The 21,356-nt window shown below is 42.3% G+C and overlaps 2 protein-coding genes across 4 annotated transcripts; both read right to left on the bottom strand.

Annotated features, from left to right (window-relative positions):
• Positions 1-6,955: 6,955 nt before the first annotated feature.
• si:dkey-229b18.3 (zinc finger and BTB domain-containing protein 18) lies at positions 6,956-11,381 on the bottom strand. The gene is made up of 4 exons (XM_032530380.1): positions 9,996-11,381; positions 9,730-9,803; positions 9,250-9,478; positions 6,956-8,333 (listed from the first exon to the last, which is right to left on the bottom strand). The coding sequence occupies exons 1-4, from the start codon at positions 10,327-10,329 to the stop codon at positions 7,222-7,224; spliced, it is 1,749 nt and encodes a 582-aa protein (XP_032386271.1). The 5' UTR covers positions 10,330-11,381; the 3' UTR covers positions 6,956-7,221.
• Positions 11,382-13,269: 1,888 nt separating this feature from the next.
• chaf1b (chromatin assembly factor 1, subunit B) lies at positions 13,270-21,007 on the bottom strand. 3 transcript variants are annotated; one of them, XM_032530377.1, is made up of 14 exons: positions 20,919-21,007; positions 20,377-20,524; positions 19,550-19,682; positions 18,797-18,917; positions 17,531-17,634; positions 17,276-17,372; positions 17,083-17,167; positions 16,597-16,690; positions 16,404-16,473; positions 16,210-16,301; positions 15,910-16,069; positions 15,090-15,659; positions 14,268-14,356; positions 13,270-13,585 (listed from the first exon to the last, which is right to left on the bottom strand). In XM_032530377.1, exons 2-14 carry the CDS (start codon positions 20,500-20,502, stop codon positions 13,506-13,508), a joined length of 1,821 nt encoding a protein of 606 aa, XP_032386268.1. In that variant the 5' UTR covers positions 20,503-20,524; positions 20,919-21,007; the 3' UTR covers positions 13,270-13,505. The 3 variants fall into 3 exon arrangements, with proteins under 3 accessions (XP_032386268.1, XP_032386270.1, XP_032386267.1); XM_032530379.1 differs by having other exon boundaries at positions 20,377-20,502; positions 20,919-20,997; XM_032530376.1 differs by having other exon boundaries at positions 20,377-20,527; positions 20,899-20,979.
• Positions 21,008-21,356: the final 349 nt, after the last annotated feature.

Here is a 21,356-nt window from a genome sequence, read left to right on the forward strand (position 1 = left end):
TCTGGGTGAAATTTCAATGTGCAACTGTGTGTGTGTGTGTGTGCGTGTGTGTGTGTGTGTGCGTGTGTGTGTGTATGTTTGTTCAGTGGTGGCAGTGGGAATAATGAAGCCTGTGAAGAGGAATCCATCTCAGTCTGCATGTCTCATGATGCAGAGCTGAGAAGAGTCAGAAGCAAAAGCAACAGGCCTACTGGACCCCCGCACCCCCCCCCCCCCCCCCCCCAACACACACACACACACACACACACACACACACATATTCTTAGGACAATAACAGCCTCTACTGGGGAGAAAAGACATAACATGACCACACTCAAACACACCGAGAAAATTACATGCAGAAAAAAAACCACCCCACAGATTGGGTTTGACACACACACACACACACAACACACACACACACCACACACACACACACACACACACACACCACACACAATTAGCAACACAGGATACACAGAGTAAACATTGAAGAAGCTATTCACAATGGCATGCATGCAGAGACACAATTATGCAGATGCCCACATGAGCATCTGTGTATATGCTCACATGCGCAATTCACACTGCAGGACCACTTCAGGTTTCATCATCCTCTTTTCCTTTTTTTTGCCTTCTTTCTCTTGAGAGCTGGGGAGGAGGGGGGACCAAGGGGGGTGTCTCATTCCTCTCTCTTTTGTTGCTGCTGGGGAGAGAGAGCACATATCCATACAGAACGCTCTCTCCAGCCCCATTCACACCCACACACCGCCCCCTCCCTCCTCTCCACACACACACACAACACACACACACACACACACACACACACACAACACCCACACACACACACAACACACCACACAAAGATACAACATCAAAGAGCCGCCACCGCCGAAGGATTACTTCAACCACACACTGGTTTCTCAATCCGGGTCTGTTCCTCTTGTGGAACCCCCCTCTCGCCTGGCTGTACTTGGTATAGCCCAAGCATTCCTGCCAAGTAGCTTTCACACATGGAGGGGAAGCTTGTCTCAAGCAATTGCTGACAAGCTACAAACAAGACAGCCTCCTTTTCGCCCCCCCCCCCCTCTCTTTCTCTCACCCCTTCTACCCAGGTCTGCTCCTACTCTTCTTTCCACCCTCTCTCCATCTCAACCTTCTTTTTCCTCCTTTCTCTCCTTCTCCCCCAAGCCTCCCTCCCCCTCTTCACTCTCCCTCTCTGAGAATGTGGGGGCCCCACTAGCATAAATTGTCAGCTGTTCCTGGGCGTACTCTCCATGGCTTCCTAAACTCACATAAGCCTGTATGCAGTCGCTGGTGGGACAAGGGTAACCCAAGTAAGCCCTGTTGGTTATGAGTCTGAAAAAGTATACTGAGGCCCCCAATTAATGCTGCCATGTGAAGGGACTGAGAGTTTTACTCTATGATAAGCTGCAACAGATACTCAGGCTAATGGTATGTTGGGGTTAACATTAACATGTATGTTAAAGACGATATACCTTATTTTTTTGGCCATTTTACCTAATAAATGTAAACACCTACACAATATTATAAGTCTGAATCTTCATTACAAACAAGCAGTGTCATACTGGTACTGGTACTATCACTTTCCTGCATTCAAAGGGTTTATCCAAAGCCACGACTCAAACACGGGGTCACTCACATTGACTCTAACTCTTTTAAGAGTCAACATTGCTTTAATCACAATCATTAACCTTTTCTCAGTTTTTAGAATTATCACTGTGATGCCCGCTTTGAGGGATAACTAAACATGAGGGTAACTCCTAATTTTATGCTCAGCAAGAAGTTGTGGAAAGGGGTTGTGCTTATGTTGGCTAATAATTACATCCTTTTGCGCACTTTGGTCGCTTGTTGTTTTTGAATGTGCTCTATAAAAACGGTACTTCTACTTTTCCCCTCGCTCTCAGATACTCCACATTGAGGGTGACTGGAGGTTTCCAGGGGTAGGGGTTCATGAGGGTTGCATTGTAGTCTTATTGTTACAGAGCAGCCATTGTTATCCACTAGTGCAGGCTGCCATCTAGTGTCGCGTTTGAGTACTGTTAATTAAAGAAACAAATTAAAACGTGCAATATTCCAGCAAAATGGTTGATCGTTTACTTCAGTCAGAAATAGAATAAAACACATAAACAATCATGTGTTTTTGGTTTTGTTGACAGATACATTGGCTATGAAATAATCAAAGAAATGGGAAGAGATACACTTAAGGAAGAGACAAATATGATTGTGAATGCAATTTAAACAAAGAAGTACCTTCTTCCTCTGTCTGGTTTGATGAGTATTCCCATTACAGCAAATACACCAGTGAAACTTATTTGCTGAAATATACTCTTGACTAGTTTACAGCGTGTGCGAGCTAGAGTCAGCTGCAAAGCAGTTTGGATTTCAGCAACTTGCCTCAAAAACAGCATCAGCAGTTTCAACATGTGTCCATGTGGTGGATGGGATGGGATCCCCCCATATGGGGGATATGGAGAAAAATGATTACAAGTGTGTATGGCAATTTGTGATGCATTACCATCTTCAAAAACAAATACAACCCAACTCAAATGAATGTCAGGTAGTTCCACATTTGTTTACATTTATTCACAGGGCCACCTGCAACACGGATTTTCATGTGATTTTGTGCATGCAGATCTGTAACTAAACGCAATAAATGTCAAAAATGTATTTAAAAAGGCAAACATAGTGGTAAAAGTAGTATGTGCCCACTGTTCTTTGTTGCCACAATATTTTTTCATGCACTGTTGGTGTGCATATCAGATCTTCTTCTCGTGCCTGCTGAGGATGCGCTTGATCGAAACTTTGCACAGTCTACAGATTCTACTTTTTGCCAAACAATTTGTTTTAGACATTTATATGCACCAGTAATATTTTAAAAGGAAATGTTAGATGAATGGCTTTCATGTTGGGAATAAAAAACATTTGACATTTCTCTGTGGATTTATTTATAAATCATGCAACTGTCACTAGCATTGAGACTAATTTCAGTCCAGAGGCAGATGAGATAAACAGTTAACTCCATCTAAGACAACACTTCCCACCCTCTATAATGAGATGTTAGTATTTGCAGCACCTCCAGCCTCCAGCTCACCCCTATATTAGATGCTCTTTTCCACTGACATTACATTGTAAAATGTACATCACATTTTTGCAGTATTTATAAACGGTTTAAAAAAAATCTTCTCTGTAATGCTATGTAATTTTCCTGCACATGCCTCCATCCTTCAATGTTTTCTTGTTACTTACTTTACTCTTATTACTCATACTACTATTGAGAACAGAGCAAAATCCAAATACATTTGATTTAGGTGAGTAATACACACCTACATACTTTTCCCCCACATGCATCTAAATGAATTGTTTGCCTCCCTGAACTCAAAATGCCCAATTGTTGCTATTGTTTTTATTACAATCACTACACTTGTACGTTTGCAGTAGAAGATCCTAAAATTAATTCAATATTTCCTCTTCAGATAAATCTTCATATTAGCTATTAATGTCGTAATCATTTCCTCAATTAATCCTTTGGTCTATGACATGTCAGAAAATGGTTACAAATGTTAAGATTAGTTGAGCCCGAAGTGATGCTTTCTTTGAGCTGGTTTTGTCTGACCCCAATATATTTCATTTAATATTGCACAAGACAAAGAAAAGCAGAAATTACACCCATTTGAGAGGATGTTTAGTATTTTTGCTTATAATGGATTAATCAATTATGAAAATAGTTGATTACAGTAGTTAATTGAGCTCCACTTTTTATAAAGATCTGTAAGAATAAGCTAACATTTCTTTCAAAAAGATAATCAGTCGTGAACAAAAAAACATTAGAAAGAAAGCTTTGGTCACTTTGGCAGCAAAACAATTAAATCAAGAGATATAACCACCTCTCCTTTTAGGTTGGTTCCTCTTGTGACCTGGCTAAATACATTTGGACCCCCACCCCCCCAACTCTATTTTGTTTGAATCCTGAAAGTAATCCAGATTTAATGGTGACACTGCCCTTTGTCTCTTAGTTACAGTAAATTATAAAATACGTAATTAAAGCAAGAACAACAAGATATGAAAAGGCAAATTTTTTATTCCGTCTTTTAAACAGATAGCGATAGACAGCTCATTTATTTCTAAAATCAATTTGTGAAACAATCACTTCATGTGAACACATTGCATTTATTCAGTAGGAGGGGAATTTAAAGGAGAAGAAAAACGACGTGTCTTTTCATGAATTAAGGTGAAAGAGGAGATCAATAAAACATCTGTAATGACACAGCTGCGTTGATTACTACTTAGAAATTCACATTAAAAATGGGACACATTTCCCTTTTTAAAATTGGTTGCCTTAGAAAAGACAGTGGACCACAAATGACCTGCAAATACTCATGCAGTGGTGTCACCATACCAGCCCAGAGTCAAATCCCCGACTCGCAGACTATGAGAGACTAGCAGATCAACACGAAAGGAGGGACAGACTGGTCTAGTCGTGTGAAGGTTTGCACACCGAAAGACAAAGACCCACTGAAACACCCAAAAGGACACTCTCACTCCTAAGACCCCCGCTGACTTCAAGTATTCCCTCCAGCACTTGCATCACTTCAAGTATTCCCACCATGGACTCCAAACCTTCAACTTCATCATCACTTCTTAGGTTTACAACATAAGCTAGGATATAAGTGCACTCAAAATGCATCTATACATACAAAAATAATAACAATAAGTAGCAGTAATATGTATAACAATCACTTTACATTTCATTTTATACACAACTGTGACGTTAAAATCACTTTATACCGTAGCATCACATTCCCCGCCCCCTGAGTGTAATGTTCAAGTTTAACCTTCTGTAACTACGGAAACGTAAACAGGACAGCAACCTTGGTTTGGTTATTTAAATAACATTAGCGATTACGCCTTTCCACAGACCGTTGTGCTTGTGTGACAGATGCATTATGTACAAGCTGCGGATCGATCATGTGCCTCTGGCTTCAGCCTGTGCGCTGGTGTCAGACACTGACAGCCTTCATCCTGGAAAATAAACACAAGGGATTCAAGTGATGAACATGTGATCACAATGCACTGTAGTCTTTAGACAGCTCCTTCTTCAAGAAGTTTAAGGAGTGACAATAGAATACACGCTAGCGACAATTAAAACTTCACTTTTAGACAGCACCACAAAAGACAACAGATGAGCAAACCAAGCTGAAGCACATTAGCCAATTAGCTACGTGTAGCTCAGCCTTGAAAGGTGTCACTTTCCCCCACCTCAGTCTCACTGCTTGAGCAGACCCTCTGGCTGCCTCAGGAACCAGCAGCAATGCAGCTCCGACATTTGTACAACTTGGGGTCATGGGTGCGGATGTGGTTTCGTACATTCCTCAGTCGAAAGAACGTCTTGCTGCAGAGCTACACAGCAGAAATGTTAAGACGAGGAGTTAACAACATATAGAAATGAATAGGAGGAGGACAACAGAAAAGGTTTTGGTTATATTGAGGATACAAATGTAGTGCCATGGCAAGGGACAATTTGACAAAGTAGCTTTCTTGATAAAAATCAGATGAGAAGATTGATATTACTCTCAGTTCGGTTAGCTTCCAATTAGCTTAGCATGAAGACAGGGGAAAACAGTTAACGTAGCTCTGTCCGATGGTAACAAGATCCGCCAACCAGCGTCTCTAAACATGCGTCTTGTTGGCTCGATCTATACAAAGCACAGTCAACTAGCAGAGTACCCAGTTCATTCAGAAGACAAATACCCATCCTAAATCTGACTCCAAATCACGTGTTATATTGCTGGTTGGGGAAACAAAAATCTGCAGGTTTTTCAATCCCTTAAGAGTCGTGTGGCTCTAGGTTGGTAAGGTTTAGGAAAGCTAGTGCTTACCAGACACGGCCAGTGCTTGCCCTCGATGTGCCTGAGGCGGTGCATGATTAGAGCGTCGCAGTCCTTGTAGGAGGCGGAGCACTGCACACAGGCATGGCACGCCTTTGGGACTTTGGGGACTTGACTACGAGGCCCTCGAAGCTGCTTTAGCCTTGCCCGACGTACAGCATCCAGCATTACACAGCTCCTGCTGCTCAGACCAAGTTTACATTGCTGCTGGAGATGCACGAAAAAGACAGTTATTATCCTCAAATTTTGTAGATTTGCAAGATATTTGTGTAAAATCAAATGATTAGATGGAAGTAAGGAATGACAATCTAAACTGTGATGAATAAATGACAATTATAGTTTTTGCAGATACTTAAATATACTATGGCAACAGGTAGAAGGTGACAATAGTAGTTTTCTACACTGCCCTTTTCCTGGAAGCTTTATGGTCCCTTAATAAAGCTGTCATCATAAATCACTACAATCCCTTTCCCTACCTTTGGCATGGTCCGTGCGGCCTTTGACGTGGCAGATTTGGCCAAGGGAAGAGGGCCATTTCGGGAGTTTGGCCTGGGTCTCTGAACCTTGCTTTGGCTCACCCTCCTCTCCTCCCTCTCCTTCTTCACCACAGGCAGGGTGGGGGGGCCTCTGGCTCTCAGTGCCCTGTGGGGGGACTCCTCTGCTCCAAATTTCTCCCCAAGTTGTGATACAGAGCGCGTTAAGCAGATATCCACGCTCTCCTCCTCTTTCTTTATACCTGCCATCGGCCCTCCTGCTGGCCGACAGAAGCTGAACAAAAAGCCGGAGTCCAGTAATTTGATGGGGGGCTTGCTCTGGCGCTTGCCCAGGTCTGGTGAGGGAAGATCAGGGAAAGGTCCTCCAACTGGCAAGGGATCCGCTGGCTCTTCTTTGATGACTTTGTACAGAGGGTGATTGTAGATGGACGGCGCAGGTGCATGCTCTGAAACCTGGAGCCCCCCAGGTTCATTATCCTTCACCCTCGGTCTAGTGTCCATGAGCTCTACCTTCCTCCCCTGCTCTCTGGGCTTACACTGTGTCTTCTTCTCCACCTCCCTTGTTAAGCCCCGCCTAAGCTTGGTCTTTGTGGCTGGCCGGCTGATGTTGTAATGCAGCGTTTTTTCCGCCTCTACAGTGACCTTACGTCTGGCCTGCGTCCCGTGTGAAGGGGGTGATTTGTGAGGTGTGTGGCCACAGCGATTGTTCGATGAGAGAGGGAAACCTGAGAGGGAGTATTCAGTTGGTTCTGACTTAATCCTGACTGCACTTCTCACTAGAGTTTTGTTGGTGTTGCCTCGCAGAGGCTGCTGGAAATGAAGATTGAAACTGTCACCCTTCCTCACTGACCGTCTGAGTTCCCGCCCCCCGAAGGGAGGCCTGGTTTCAGGCTGAAACATGTCTGGTAACAAACCTTTACTTCGCATGCTCCTGTCACTTGGAGGAACATGTCGCGGACAATCTTTGGCCTCTTTGCGGTTATCTGCTCTGTGTTGACTAGACCCAGAGGCTTGGTCTTTACTGGCTTGTTGAGGAGGTGAGTGTTAATGGGGTTACAGAGGGGAAGTGACAGTGTCACAGCACCAAAGGTTAGTCCTGGGGAGGTGGAGCGGGGTTTTCGGCGCTTTGTCAGCGAATAGTTGTTAGCCTTCAGCTTTCTCAGTCGTTTCTTTTGTCTCCAGCCAATCAGATCTTCTGGTCTGGGGAGTAGGGCGGTCCTCTGTAACCCAAGAACATTCATCAGTTTGTACTTCTCCTGTGCTCTCGCATAATCCTGTTCATCCTCTCCAACCTCCTCTACTTCCTGCTTTACCCTCACAGGGCTGCACGCAGCAATCTTTGTGACCCTAGAGTGAGGTTTCCGGTTTCGTCGAGGGCTCTCTGGCATGGCGAGCGATCTCTGAACCTTCTTGGCCGCCCCAGGAGAGGAGCGGAGAAGACGGGTGTTCGATGGCGATATGCGCGAGTAAGTCTGTGACTGTGGGGTGGCTATGGTGTGTCGAGGTGCAGTAGCTTTTTTTGAAGAGGGAGATTTGAAGTCCATAAGCTTCATCCTGTGTGAGGGGCTCAGAGGGAGACCATTATGGCCTTGGGCTTTCGGTGTCCGGCGCAAACTGTGCCTTGGACTTACTTCTAAAGACTCATCTGATGCGTCCAACATTAGACTGAAGCCGTTGTCCATACTGTCCTCTAATCCCAAAACCCTTTTCCTTTTGCCTTCCCTCTGCTGGTGGTGACTCTCATGACATGCACTCGCACCGGCTGAGGTAAAGGCCTTGCCAGGATGGAGTTTCTGCTCCTGCTCTTTCATGAGAGCGGAGCAGGCTTCCACTGCAGGCCACATGCCCAGGTGGCGGGCCATGGCGATGACTTCAGGTAGGTCCTCCTGGCGAACACACAGAGTGGAGGAGTAGGAAAAATCCAGCAGAGACAAAAGGCTGTCCTCGCTAAAACCTGGAAGGAAAAGGGAGCCTTTAATTAGTTATGCTGAACCCTGGTCAATGAGTGAAGGAGATAAAAGCAACTACATAAACAGAGGATCAGAGAGACAGCAAACAAACATGATGGCGGGGACAATGTAACAACTGTTTTAATCAGGGCAACTTCTGCTCTATCTGACGACACACATCATAGTCATACCATGTAAATGAGAAGACAGACTATGACCGTGTCCCAATTCCCATTCTGGATCTTCCAACTCGGAATTTCTAGATCATAACGTCATAACAAATTGCCAAGCCAGGCCCGTTTCAAAAGGACTTGCGACTAAAAATACAGCCTCTTTCAGAAGAATGACCAGTGGATCATCTGCAGCTCTCAGCCTCCTCCAATCCATTGTTTGAATGATAATGAGAGATGAACCTTGTCACCTCGAGTCTTGTGACTGCATACAAACAGAATTTCACTGATAAAATGTATCACATGACTACTACTAGGTCGATGGGAAAGCCACTGCACGAGCAAAAGTAACAGAAACCAGAAAATGTCTCCAACCTGGACATGTTAAATCACAGGCCATTATAGAAACATTGTTGAACTAATCTAACTGATTAATTAATCAAAAGTAGATTCATTGTCAACAATAACGATATTGGAATAATTGTTTCAATCAATTTTCAAGCTAAAACATTCTGGTATCAGCTTCTCTAACGTTAGGATTTTATACTTTGTTATAAGTTATATTTTACTCCCTCTGGCAAATTATAATTGACATTTTTCATAATTTCATGACATTTTACTGAGAAAACGATAATCAAATACTGTGGAGATATTAATATTAGGAGACATCTGGAGACAAGGTCTTTACGTCCAGATCCAGCACGACACAAGAAGCAATGTTTTCTACTGTCAGTTTGGCCTCTAATGTTACCAGTGAGATCTATGTCTGCTTTCAGGCTGGAGTCCATTTCTGTGAAGATTTCCTGGAAGTGATCGCTGACGGCCGCCAGGACAGCTCTGTGGGCAGAGTAGGATCGCCCGTTCGTCCGCAGCGTAATGTCACAGAACAGGCCTGCCTCTCGCTGACTCCTCAGCTTGCTCAGCATGTCGGTGCTGTGTGACACTATCGTCTTTGTGACACATCCTCTTCCACCCAGCTCCTGAGAGATAAAAAGCAGATTGGGGGGCATCATGGTAGGCATCATGACAGGCATCATTATAAGATCGCCATGTGTGAGAAAGCACTTGCGCAAAACATTGCAAGTGTGAGAGCAGGAATAAGTGAGAATAAGAATGAAAGTGTGAAAATTAAGAGGGAAAAAAATGATGGACTGACAAAAACAAAAGAGCTGAAAGTTTGACAAGAGCATGAATTTAAAAAAAAAAAGAACATTATGACAGTATTGTATACCTTTATGTTCATGGTGCGCTGGCTCTTACATTCCAGACAGCCCAGGACAAAATCTCTGATCTCAAAGTACATCCCTGTGAAGAAAATACAGACAATATGTAAAAGGGTCAAAACTCCAGCAACACTTCGACCCTGATGAAAGCCACACAGTAAGTTTCTGGATCTTTGATTGATTCAATCATTAGTGTGTAGCTGTTTCAAATGGATTTACACTTCCTAACAATAAGATAACAATAATCAAATCAGGCAGGCTGTGGAGTTCATACCTTCCCACCAGTAGTTTTCAGCCACGCATTTGTAGGTCTCCTCCAGGGAAAGGTGGCGCTGGCCAAGCCGCCGCCGGTGAAAGGTGTTGAGGGCCTCATGTCTCCGTTCCTCATCCAAAACCTCCCGGTAGTTGATGAAGCCCTTTTCCAACTTCTTGCGGTACAACAGCCCGTCTATCGTCTCAAAGTTGGACGACCACTGTGTTGGAAGTCCACGCCCTGTCGAGTTCCCGACTGACTCCATCTCTCTGGCTACAACCGAGCAGGGTTTGGACGGGCAAAACGTCTCTGCGTTCGCGTAATGAGCATTGGTGTGGGTGCAGTCGCCGGCCATTTTATCTGGTTTTATATTCCGATGTTAATAGTAACTTTGTCCACTCAGTCCTGTTTTTACAGTCCCGTGTCACCCCGGTCCCAACTTCACCCACCAACCTAAAACAAAGTCCACGTGGATACGGTGACAGCACACAACAGACCACCAACCTAACAATAAGTCCCAACAAAACACACCTGCTAAAAGTCTGACATATTCTAGCGGAAAGCTACAAATTAGCCAATTAGCTGGAATTAACCGCAGCGTCTCATGATTCCTCAATAAAGCTTGTTTTTTCATCTGGCGCAGAAGAAGAAAGTCGCCACCAGATGGGAGTCAGCAGCATTTCACTGAAGGGTATGCGTCCTGCTTTGTACCCTAACGTTATCTGTCAGTGAGGGCATCACTTCTCACCACCCCACACAGTTGTGGCTAACATCCCTGAAATATCGATATAGTTCCACTTTCTGTTGGAAAACTATTTGGTCATATTTATTTATGTACAATGTTTGCGGTTTCTAACGCTGCGCACCATCAATATAATTGTTCCGACTGTCCACCGGAGTGTAGCTAGTAGATGCAGCCAGGAGAGTACGTTATCGCGCCAACACCGCCGAGCAAGTGATGTAACGTTAAAGTCCCCAGTTTCACAGCGACCAACGCAAATCGCCCGCCAGCAGCCCGTCTCCCAATTTCAGAGGCCGGCAGTGGCCTCCGGAGCTGGCTGACGGCGCGCAGCCTCACCTCTGGCGTTAACTTGAGATTTCTTTTCGCCAACTCGAGTCGGAAGCAACATGATGACGCAGCTATCAGCTCAGCATCGCCACTTGAACGACCCAAAAGCGAGGTTGTCTCCGCGATCAGCAAGAAATGTTGCAAATCCCCGCAGGGTCCCCTCAAAAGCGTCCCAACTAACTCTGGTTAGGTAACCGACATAGTTCATACCTTTCTCGTTGCTGTAAAACCAGTCCAGCGGTCAAATAGTCCAATTTCTTTAAACTCGTAACCTTCTGTTTGTTGCTAATCAGCAGCCTAACCGAGACGAGGCATCCCCGCCTTCACACAAAGGCCATTAGCAGAAGCTTTAAAGAACTGCCGCTAGACGACTTGGGATTAGCTGAGAGAGCTGCCACTCAAGTTGGTTTTCTTCCCCTAGCAGCAAGGTAGGTTGTTCGCACACGATGCCAGTAGTATTGTAGCATAAATTACTTCACTTGCAGCACTGTCAAAATAAACATCATACACCCAGTGTATTTTCCTCACTTCTAGAAAACAGATGCTATTAAATTAAGATTTATCCCGTTTTTATCTTCTGAAAATGACCTAACGCTAATTAGCTAGAATAAATACTTTCAAATGATTCAGATTTGTAAAATCTTAGCTGTCACTATCATCTCAATGTCAATTACATATACTAAAATAATTACAATTAATTTGGCTGTTATCACAGTATTATAACACAAAACGTAACCCTCTGAAATGTAGCCACAAAACCTCACATGGAACAGAAAAATGAAAACATCAGGATCAATTTACCATAATACATCAGTCAACTATGTCAACACCAAACCATTAGACGTTCAATGCTAAATGTTAGTCATTGTTGCAACTTAAAAACAATGGATATTATTGAATACTGCTGTCAAACAGTCTCAATTTCTTAAATATTATACAAATAGTATTGAGAAAAAACATGCAGTTTATGCATAGTTTGAACTCTCGAGTAACAATGACTTTTATTTCATTAATTGGAAATGCTGTAGGATACTTAAGTAAATAAAGATGATGAAGTCTAGAGTCTGACTTTACACCACAGTAAATTCCACGTGTGCAAGGCAAAATGATGACTGAAGGTACTTTACAGCATCAGTTTACGGTTTCTATTATTGACCACCAAGTTTGGTTTTTACTTCAAGACACCAAACCTTCGGTGTTTATAGCTTTTATACAATCACTTGTACATTCACTGTAAACATCTAAAATACAGAAAGCTGAATTGTAAACTGGGAAGCTGTACATTAAACCACAATTTACACTACTGAACAGAACAGTATTTTCTTTCCGACACTGCCACATCATTAAAAATTACCAGGGGAATGTAAAAATGCATGCAAACACATTTTAATAACCTGTTTAACTATAGGAAATAAAACGTGTGCTAATGAGGTGTGTCCTCTGAGGACAGAGCATCAGATTGTTTACTTGATTCATTTCAAATGCATGATTCTTGCTATTTGTTGGTATCTTCATGATTGAATGCACTTATTATACAGTATGTCACTTCAGATAAAAGCATCAGCTAAATGAATACAATGTTATGATTTATTGCACTTTAAGGATATGTGTGTAAAGGTAAGAATTTAACCGGCTCTTTAAATAAAAGTCTGTGAAAACGAAGCCAAAGCACCTAAAAAAAGACCTATACACAGATTATGGTTTACTGTAAGCGCTAAGAAAGAAATTTACACCCAATGGATCATTTACTGGAAGATTCTTGTATTTTTTTTTAAAGATGCATAATGTTTAAAGGTGACTTATTTTACGACAAAGATAAAAAAAGATTCATTATTTCTCCTGGCAATGTGGAGAACAGTTAGACCTTCCTGTAGCATATTCAAATCAATCTCAAAACATTTAAGTAACAGTTAACCGAATAATTCAAAAAAATCCAAATAGGTAAATTGGAGCTCAGCCTTGATCTTCTGATCTCAGATTTCTTTTTAAATCCCTGAACATCTACCGTGATCATCATAAATGTTCTACCCTTTGCAGCATTCATTTTACAGTAGACCTCACTTCAACTGTAAAGAGGGCTCAAGACATGGACACCATCAAATCAGTTTAGGTTTAACACAAAGACAGCCCAATTATGATCATTTTCCTAAAAGAAAATAACAGTTTGCATAACTGTCAGCTGCTTGTAGTTAAAGCATGAATCCTCCCAAAGCATTGTACTCCATGCAATGTAAGTGAAACGTCCTTTATTAGGAAATGACTAAAAGACTTGTCAATTTTGAGCTATTCACTCAAGCTGCTGGCTAACAGTCTTCAGCAAATTAAGACAAACTAAGAGGTTGTATATTCAAAGCTATATGCAAGGCACTAAACCTTGAGGTGCTCCCCCCCCCCCTTTTCTTCAGGTTTGGAGCAGTGTATTCTTTTCTGATATCGTAGCAGCACACTGGTCCCAGGAGACACTAAGTCTGGGTGCCACTGGTCTTTGGCCGCTTGGACTCTGGAGGCTGGCACACTGGATCAGTGGGAGGAGAGGGCCGTTCTGGAGAAATACAAGTAAAAGGATCAGTGACAGAGTCAGTTACACACGATAGCATGATTCTTTTCAGTCTTCTGCTTTGATGTAAGAAGAAGCATGCAACACTTAGTTAGGTATAATTTAGGCAACATTTATGTAGCAGACCAACAAGTCAATATGCACTGTGGAATACACCAAGTGATTATCACACTACTAACGAAAATTATTTTGGTAGTTCTGGTCATTCTTCCCATCACTAATAACTAAATTATTTACCAAGTTATTTACCTGATCTGTGAACACAGCAATATTAACAAAAAGTCTGACTGGGCAATAAGCATAAAACAGGTTTTAAACAAACCTCCTGGTTAGCACAATTTTATCCAAAGAAAACACTAAAGCGAATGTAGTAATTACAATTCATAGTAGGTTCAACTGGCCTACCATGCTTGACATAGCGCACACAATTTTCCTGTGCAACGAAGGATTGATACCAACGTTTTAATGTGTGCCAACGTCCAGTTTTACCTCTAAACAAAATGGTTTGGATGTTGCTCTGTTAACGGATCTCATTTACTCTACAACGAGTAGGCTGTCAAGGAGTCTGGATGGATTTTCCATCAGTATCATGCATGATTTTTCAATCAAAACTGTTGGGATGTTTTCAACATGAAGGACAACAACCAAAGTAGCTGCCCTTACTAACCATGTTTGGCCTTCTCAGTGGAAGAGGGCGTACGGAAGAGGGAACTAACAGCTGGAGATCGGGATGCAACGGGAGTCAGAGATACTCTCCTGTAAACAAAAGGAAAAAAGCACAAATGATAAAAAGGTTTTTAGCATGAGATCTACAACAAACAAAAGCACATAATCTGATAATAAATTGCACTCTTCTACAGTGAAAAGTTGATCACTATCCCATTTTATTTATCTTCTCTTTTGTTCTTCTAATTCAGCTGTTGCCACGTAAACAAGCTTAGGCAAACGCTCCAAGTTACAGATACAAGGCAAATACAAAAGCATGTGCAGACCTGCCATTGTCTACATGCAGTCTGTCGGAGTGATTATTTTTTTTATAGTCAGTGGGGGGTACAACGGATCCCTCATACCAGACAGGGCTTTGTTCTTACTGCCAGTACTGAGCACATACAAACAAACATGAGCTGTTACAGCCATTTACATTTTACTTGTAGTTTAAAAAGTATATTGAAAAATACATTTTACACATTTTAATAGAACACAATGCTTTCTTACATTCAGTACTCATCTGTAGACTGCATCTTTAGAGATAACCAGCTTAGTTATTTTAACCATTAGGAGGGAGGGAGGTGGAGGCAGTGTGCTCAGTGTGGTTTTCTTCCCACACCAGTCACAACACATTTGAATAATTCAAGTATTTTCATAAATTACCATATGCACTCTTGTATGCGGCAACACCTGCATTTTACACACCACCCAAAGTACATCTAAACAGAGTTTGAAATAGCCTTAGTGGATGTAAAGGTTTAGGAATAATAAATGCATGTACCTTGGAGTGGGTCCCTTAGGGGTGGTTGTTCCCTTAGGAGTAGTGGGCCCAGCATCAGCAGTATTGGGGGCTTTAGGGGTGGAGGGGGTTAGGGGGGAAATGCCTAGCTGGGTTGTAGAGGAGTTGGTTGGGGTGAGAGGGGTAATACGGGGTTGGGGAGTAGAGGGTGCGCTTGTGCTTGCAGATGTTGGGGTATGAGGTGCTGTGGTTTTAGAATTAGAGGGTTTCCCCCAACCCTCCAGAGTGTTGAGGGTGATCCTCCGGGGCTGAGGTTTAGACTTGACACTCGGGGTGCTCTTCTTCTCTTCTGGGGGGGTGGCAGAGGGGCCATCTTTACCAAGGCTGGTTTGGGATATGGAAGTCAGGGCTGAGCTTGGTGTCTGGGTCAAAGGAGATGAGGTCCTGGCCGCTGACGACTTCTTTCCCTTTTTCTCAACACCACTGTTTGGGATAAAGACCTCCAGGGTTGGGGGCTCCTTCAGTGGAGTGCCCAGCTCCCCTGGAGAGAAGGACAGGAAGGAGCAGTAGCCGTCTGTGGAGGACACAGCCAGGAAGGAACCATCACGAGACCTGAAGTGAATACATAAACATGTCAGTGGGTGGAAGACTAAAACATGACTAAACATAGTTTTAAATTCATTGTGGGGTAAAACATCCACAGCTCTTGCTCTGTGTGAAAATACAGTCCAAAGTTAATCTTTAATGACCAAAATTAAGTTGGTATCTTCCATCTAAAGTCCATCTTCTCTCTGTTGAGGCCTCATAATATCTTTATACTTCCACAATAGAAAGAAGACAATAGAAGAGAGCCCCAGTTTACCATGTAAGATCGCTGAGTGTGTGGTAGTGGATGTTGGACACCAGGCCGAAAGGAAGGGTCTGCTGCGTGTCATACAAAAAGATGGAGTCCTCAGATGCTACAGCAAACACCATGCGGTATGGCAACTGGAATACATTGGGGAGAGGTTGACTTGAACCATCTGTAGAGGAAAGATGAAGGAAGAATGAAAAACACATCCAAGTAAAACATAAAAAGGGACATAAAATGGTGCAGACAATAAAAAAAGGGAGGCCTTATTTATCATTCTTGCCTGTTAACTAATGGGGCATATGGTCTTACCTTCATCCTTTTTGGTCCTCAGTTCAAAGTAGACGGGGCAGCAGCGTACAGCCAGTGTAGCTTTAGTTGGACACGGCAAGTGGGCGATGGGCCTAAAATACACAGACAGATATTTGTACATCAATAACTAGCAATAGTACAGCCAACCCAGACTCTGAACAACTCTAAATGCCACAGGAAGTCTCAAAAGTTACCTCTTGAGGCCCTTCCTGGAAAAGATATATGTGGTATTTATGATGTTTTCTCCGATCTCCACACATCCAGCTGAGGTTAAAAATGACAGAAGACAGAAATTAGTCTATATAAACTATATTAACTAGGATCCCACAACACTTAAAATGTTTACCTAGCCTTTTTTTGGTACTGTTAAGTATGCAGTGTAGGTACCTGGGGCGAGCAAGAAAGACCCATCTGGTGTGAATGAGAGACGTCGGAAAAAGGACCTCATACTGTCATCGTGGAACATTCTGTACTGCTTGACCTGAAACAATACAGAGAAATGCAGAACAGAGTGTGTGTTACATGCCTCACTCACCTGGCAGCAGGGCAGAAGATATCTAAAGATATTACAGAGTAAATATAATCATTTGAAGACCAAAGGGAAGTCTAACATTCCTGAAGCGTCATAAACAAGTTTTTAGTCAAAAGGTGGCCAAAACATGAGCATGGGTGAGAACAGAGAGAGCTGACTTCATGTAAAATAATGTCAAAAAGGTATCTGCAAAAGGTACGACTTAGATATTCTGTTCATTGAACATGACTAATTTGGACCAAATTCATGATTAAAAAGAGAAAGCTGTTGAATTCAAGACCTTAGTCACAGCTAAGACAATGAAATGACAAAGTATGACCGAAAGCAAAATTTCTACTGACCTCTCCCTCGGCAAGGGGCCCAGAGCTCATTTTACTAATACAGAAAGCTTTCTTCTTGGTGTGAGTGTTGTACACACGCATCACTCTGAAAGGGAGGAAAAACAAAAACATTAAGCATCAAGCTCCTGAAGACCCACTTTCGCTGATTAGTGACTAACAGCACCATTAGACATGCAATGAGGCGTTTGTCTACCTGTCACAGCTGAGAGTGGCAACATATTGCCCCTGAGGATCCCAGGTCACCCCCTGCACGTAGCTCTTATGGTCATTCAAGATACACAGCTTCTGTCCTGAAACACAAAAACAGTTGCAAGCAACATAATACATACAAAGCCAAAATAAGATATACTCTCAGTATGCTGTGGACTTGCATTGCTAAAATACAAATAGATGAAACTGAAATCATATGGAATACACACAGATACTGTATCTAGAAGTCTAAGCAAACCTTTGTTGATGTCCCACATAATAGCAGTGTTGTCAACAGAACCAGATACCATGAAGTTTCCATCCCGTGTCCAGCAGATGTCATACACGTCCTCTATGTGCCCCCTGAAGACAAATTAAATGATAAAAAATCTCTATGTATAACCACACTGTTGCTACACATATACATCAATCAGACAGAAAACTGCAAAAAAAAGTAGATCTTCATGCTCAGACTAATTAAAATACTACTCATAAAGTAATGATTCTCTTGTTATTCGTTGACTGTCTTGCTTGTCTGACTAGGGATGTTAATGACTAACCGTATAACCGTCGACAATAAGAAGTTTGACCAATTCATATTAATAATAATCATCAGTTAAACAGCAGTGGAAAACATTAAAAAAAATAAAAAAAGGGTAATCCAAAAAATGTTTTACTTTATTAAAAAAATAGGCTCAACAGTCTATTTCTTAACTGCTAGTTAACGTTGCCTTTTAAGCTCTTTTTTCTGCTGTTTGTGGCTCTCTGCTGTACTACACATGCCACTATAATCACGAGGACGTGCGATTGAAATCAGCCATCCTACACACGCACCGTATGCCAGGCAGACACGCAGCTGATAACCTCACCAGTGAATGTGGTGGAGGTGTGCTCGCCTCAGACATAAGCGCCGCAGACAGCTGCAGACTTTTGTCAGCTGCATGGATGTGTATGTGGTTCCAGGAAGTGACAGCATGTGTCCACAACAATGCAAGTAACATCATGGCTGCTTGACCGGTACGAGTCTAAAGTAGTCTGCAGAAGTGAAAGTATATGTCCGAGAGTCCTGGATCGAATTGGGACTCCAATGCCGGGTTGTTGGTTTAACGTTTAATGATTGGTTGGTGAGGAAAAAAAATAATCTAAAATAGCACCCCCATGTCTGACCTCACTGATTTGAAATGCTGAGCAAGACAGTGAAACATGTCTGACATATACAGTTGCTTGTAAAGTAAACAAAACTGGGTGACGCAGACACCAGTGAGAAGATAAATATGACTTATATAAAAATCTCTGCCTAGTGGTTTATGATACAACAGGGCAGGATCTCTAAAAACTCTAAAATATCATCATAGTGGGAATCATTTCATCCTGTCTTGACAGAATGTGCCATCCAAAGGTGTATATATAAGGAGGCTACACTGTTGTCAGTCTGAGCACAGCCTAAGAGTCCTCAGAATCAAAGGAAATGTGGTCATTAACTACATTCTAACGCAATGGGACTAAAACTGCCAGAGTTGTGTACCTCAATGTCTTGACGACAGACCAGCTCTCCTTGTTGAGCTGAGCATCTTCCTCCTCCTGGAACATGGGTGCCTGCTCCGGCTCCTTAGAGTCATTGAGCTTCCACAGCAGAATTGCTGCATCTGTACCAAATAAAAAACATGATCACTGGAGGATTTTTTTTTTTTTAAACTGTTCCATTTTGAGAATAATATTACTAGTGCCTTTTAAATACTGACTCTTAAGAAGTCCCATGACATGGTGCTCTTTGGATGATTTTATATAGACCATAGTGGTCCCCTAATACCAATACCAAGTCTCTTTCCCAAAATTCAGTCTTGGTGCAGAATTACAGCCACTAGAGCCAATCCCACAATGAGCTTTCCTTAGTATGTGCCATTTCTGAGTCTGTAGCTTTTGAGGAGGGGGGGGGGGCAAGGTGGAGGCTGGGGGTGTGGCCTTGACCAAGTGACACTTTGCTCATTTGAAAGCCATGATGTCTCTCTCTGGGTGGGCAAAGCAGAGAAAGGGGAGGATAACTAGATTGGTAAGATTCCTGATCGGCCCATCTCAGCTTTCATTTTCTAAAAGGCAGAGCAGGATAGCCAGGGCTCGGTTTACACCTATCACCATTTCTAGCCACTGGGGGATAGCCAGGCTGGAGGAACGTATATTAATGTTTAAAAACTTCATGAAGTGAAATCTTCATGCATGGGACCTTTAAAATATTACATAGCAAATATTTGATCTAACATGTGTGTTATGTTTGACATACCATCTCCTCCTGAGGCCAGCAGCTCTCCATTGGGACTAAAGCGCACTACGTTGACAGCCTTGGTATGTCTAGCCAGATTAGACAAAAAATCCACCACCGCTTTCCCATCTGGGCCTGTGTCTACCCGCCACAACTGCATCAGCATGAAAGCAAAAAATATTTTTTCTCAAACTCTGTACACAAGTGTGACTTTATACACTACAGCTGCAGGTTAACAAACTAAAAAATAAAAACATATGCAAGACACCAGTGCTTTGAAAGCTATTCACTTTTCAATCATGCAACTCAATTCAAAATATGGCAGTTTAAGAACCTGGCTTAAGGTATACGCCATTTTGTAATACAAAAAAAAAAAAAAGTCTCAGTGCTTTTTAAAATTGTACCCATTGATGTATGTTTGGTGGGAGTAAGTTTATGTATGTAAAAAAAAAATCTGATTACTAAAAATAAGTGTGGTTAATTCTGTGTGACGCAATAACACTTTTAAATTCCTGGAAAAACGAGAATAATATCCTATTAAGTTTGTCAATATAATAATGCAAGCTTATTATATTCTGTAAAAAAAGCAACATTGCTATAACAGAAAGGGTGAACACACTTATTTGGGCCTGCACATTTGCTCTTTACAGCTGCAACCTTCACGCAGATAAGTTGAGTAACATATGCCGGGTGTTACACTGCTCCTTTCCTTTACAAACCCACTTGCACCGATGTACATCACACTGCATTAAAGTGACTCTTGAGAAGACAAGTTTATTTTCTTACAAAACTGCTGGTTGATCGCTTAATCATTAACCAGATGTATTCATCCCCCCCTCCCCGCTTACTCTGACTGTGGTGTCCACTCCAGCTGTGGCCAGCCGATGGATGCGTCCATCTGAACTGTGCTGGAAGTCCAGACTGTAGACTGGCTCCTTGTTGTGCCATGCAATCTCACACGTTACCACCTTCATCTTTTTTATATCCAACACAGACATCAGGTGTGGGGGAAAAACATGTAAATATGACAATACTGACAGTTTCAAATTAGCTGATATTAGCTAAGCTGCTAATACTGACTTATCGCCACATGGCAATATGAAGCCTGTACTACATACGAATATATATATTGATGAAGCGGCAAACTTGGCCACGCAGTCACTGGAAATGAAAGCTACAACTAAGTTAGCTAGCTAATAGCGTTAGCAATAAATGCAGCGGGTTTGCCAGGATGCCTTTCGCCTAACGTTACGGACACATGACAAAAGCAGGTACATGTGTGGGCCGGCATAAGTTCCTGTTGTATAAGAACCCGTTAACTACAAACAGTTAACATTACATCTGTTTATTATTTGAACTAAAGTTACTTCGGAGTAAGTTAGTGTTTTACCTCCTCTGTTGTCCAGCTGAAACGATTAGTAATTTCCCGCGTACGATTCTTCAAAACTTCCGGTCGAGTACGCTGCAGTGATTGGACGAAAACGTGAAAGGGGAGGTGACTGTCTGTCCATTTTTTCCCCAATGGATGTTCACACTTATGTCACTTTAAACTCGTGTTAATTACTTTACGCTACTCTTTTGTTAATTATTGATTGTAAAACCGATACATGTATCTTTACAAAACGTTCTGGGGGATATTCTATTCACGAGTCAAGGATAAGCCTATTAAATAAAACACACACACACACACGAATACAAAATCGTGATGCCGTTTTATGGTTTAAGCCATGAATAAATAAAGAACACATAGACTTACCAGGACTCAAAAGGCCATTTAAAATGTCATTTTCAAAATTTGACCATACAATAAACACACACACGCACACAA

The sequence above is a fragment of the Etheostoma spectabile genome, chromosome 11 (assembly GCF_008692095.1).
Source record: "Etheostoma spectabile isolate EspeVRDwgs_2016 chromosome 11, UIUC_Espe_1.0, whole genome shotgun sequence".
Lineage (NCBI taxonomy): Eukaryota > Metazoa > Chordata > Actinopteri > Perciformes > Percidae > Etheostoma > Etheostoma spectabile.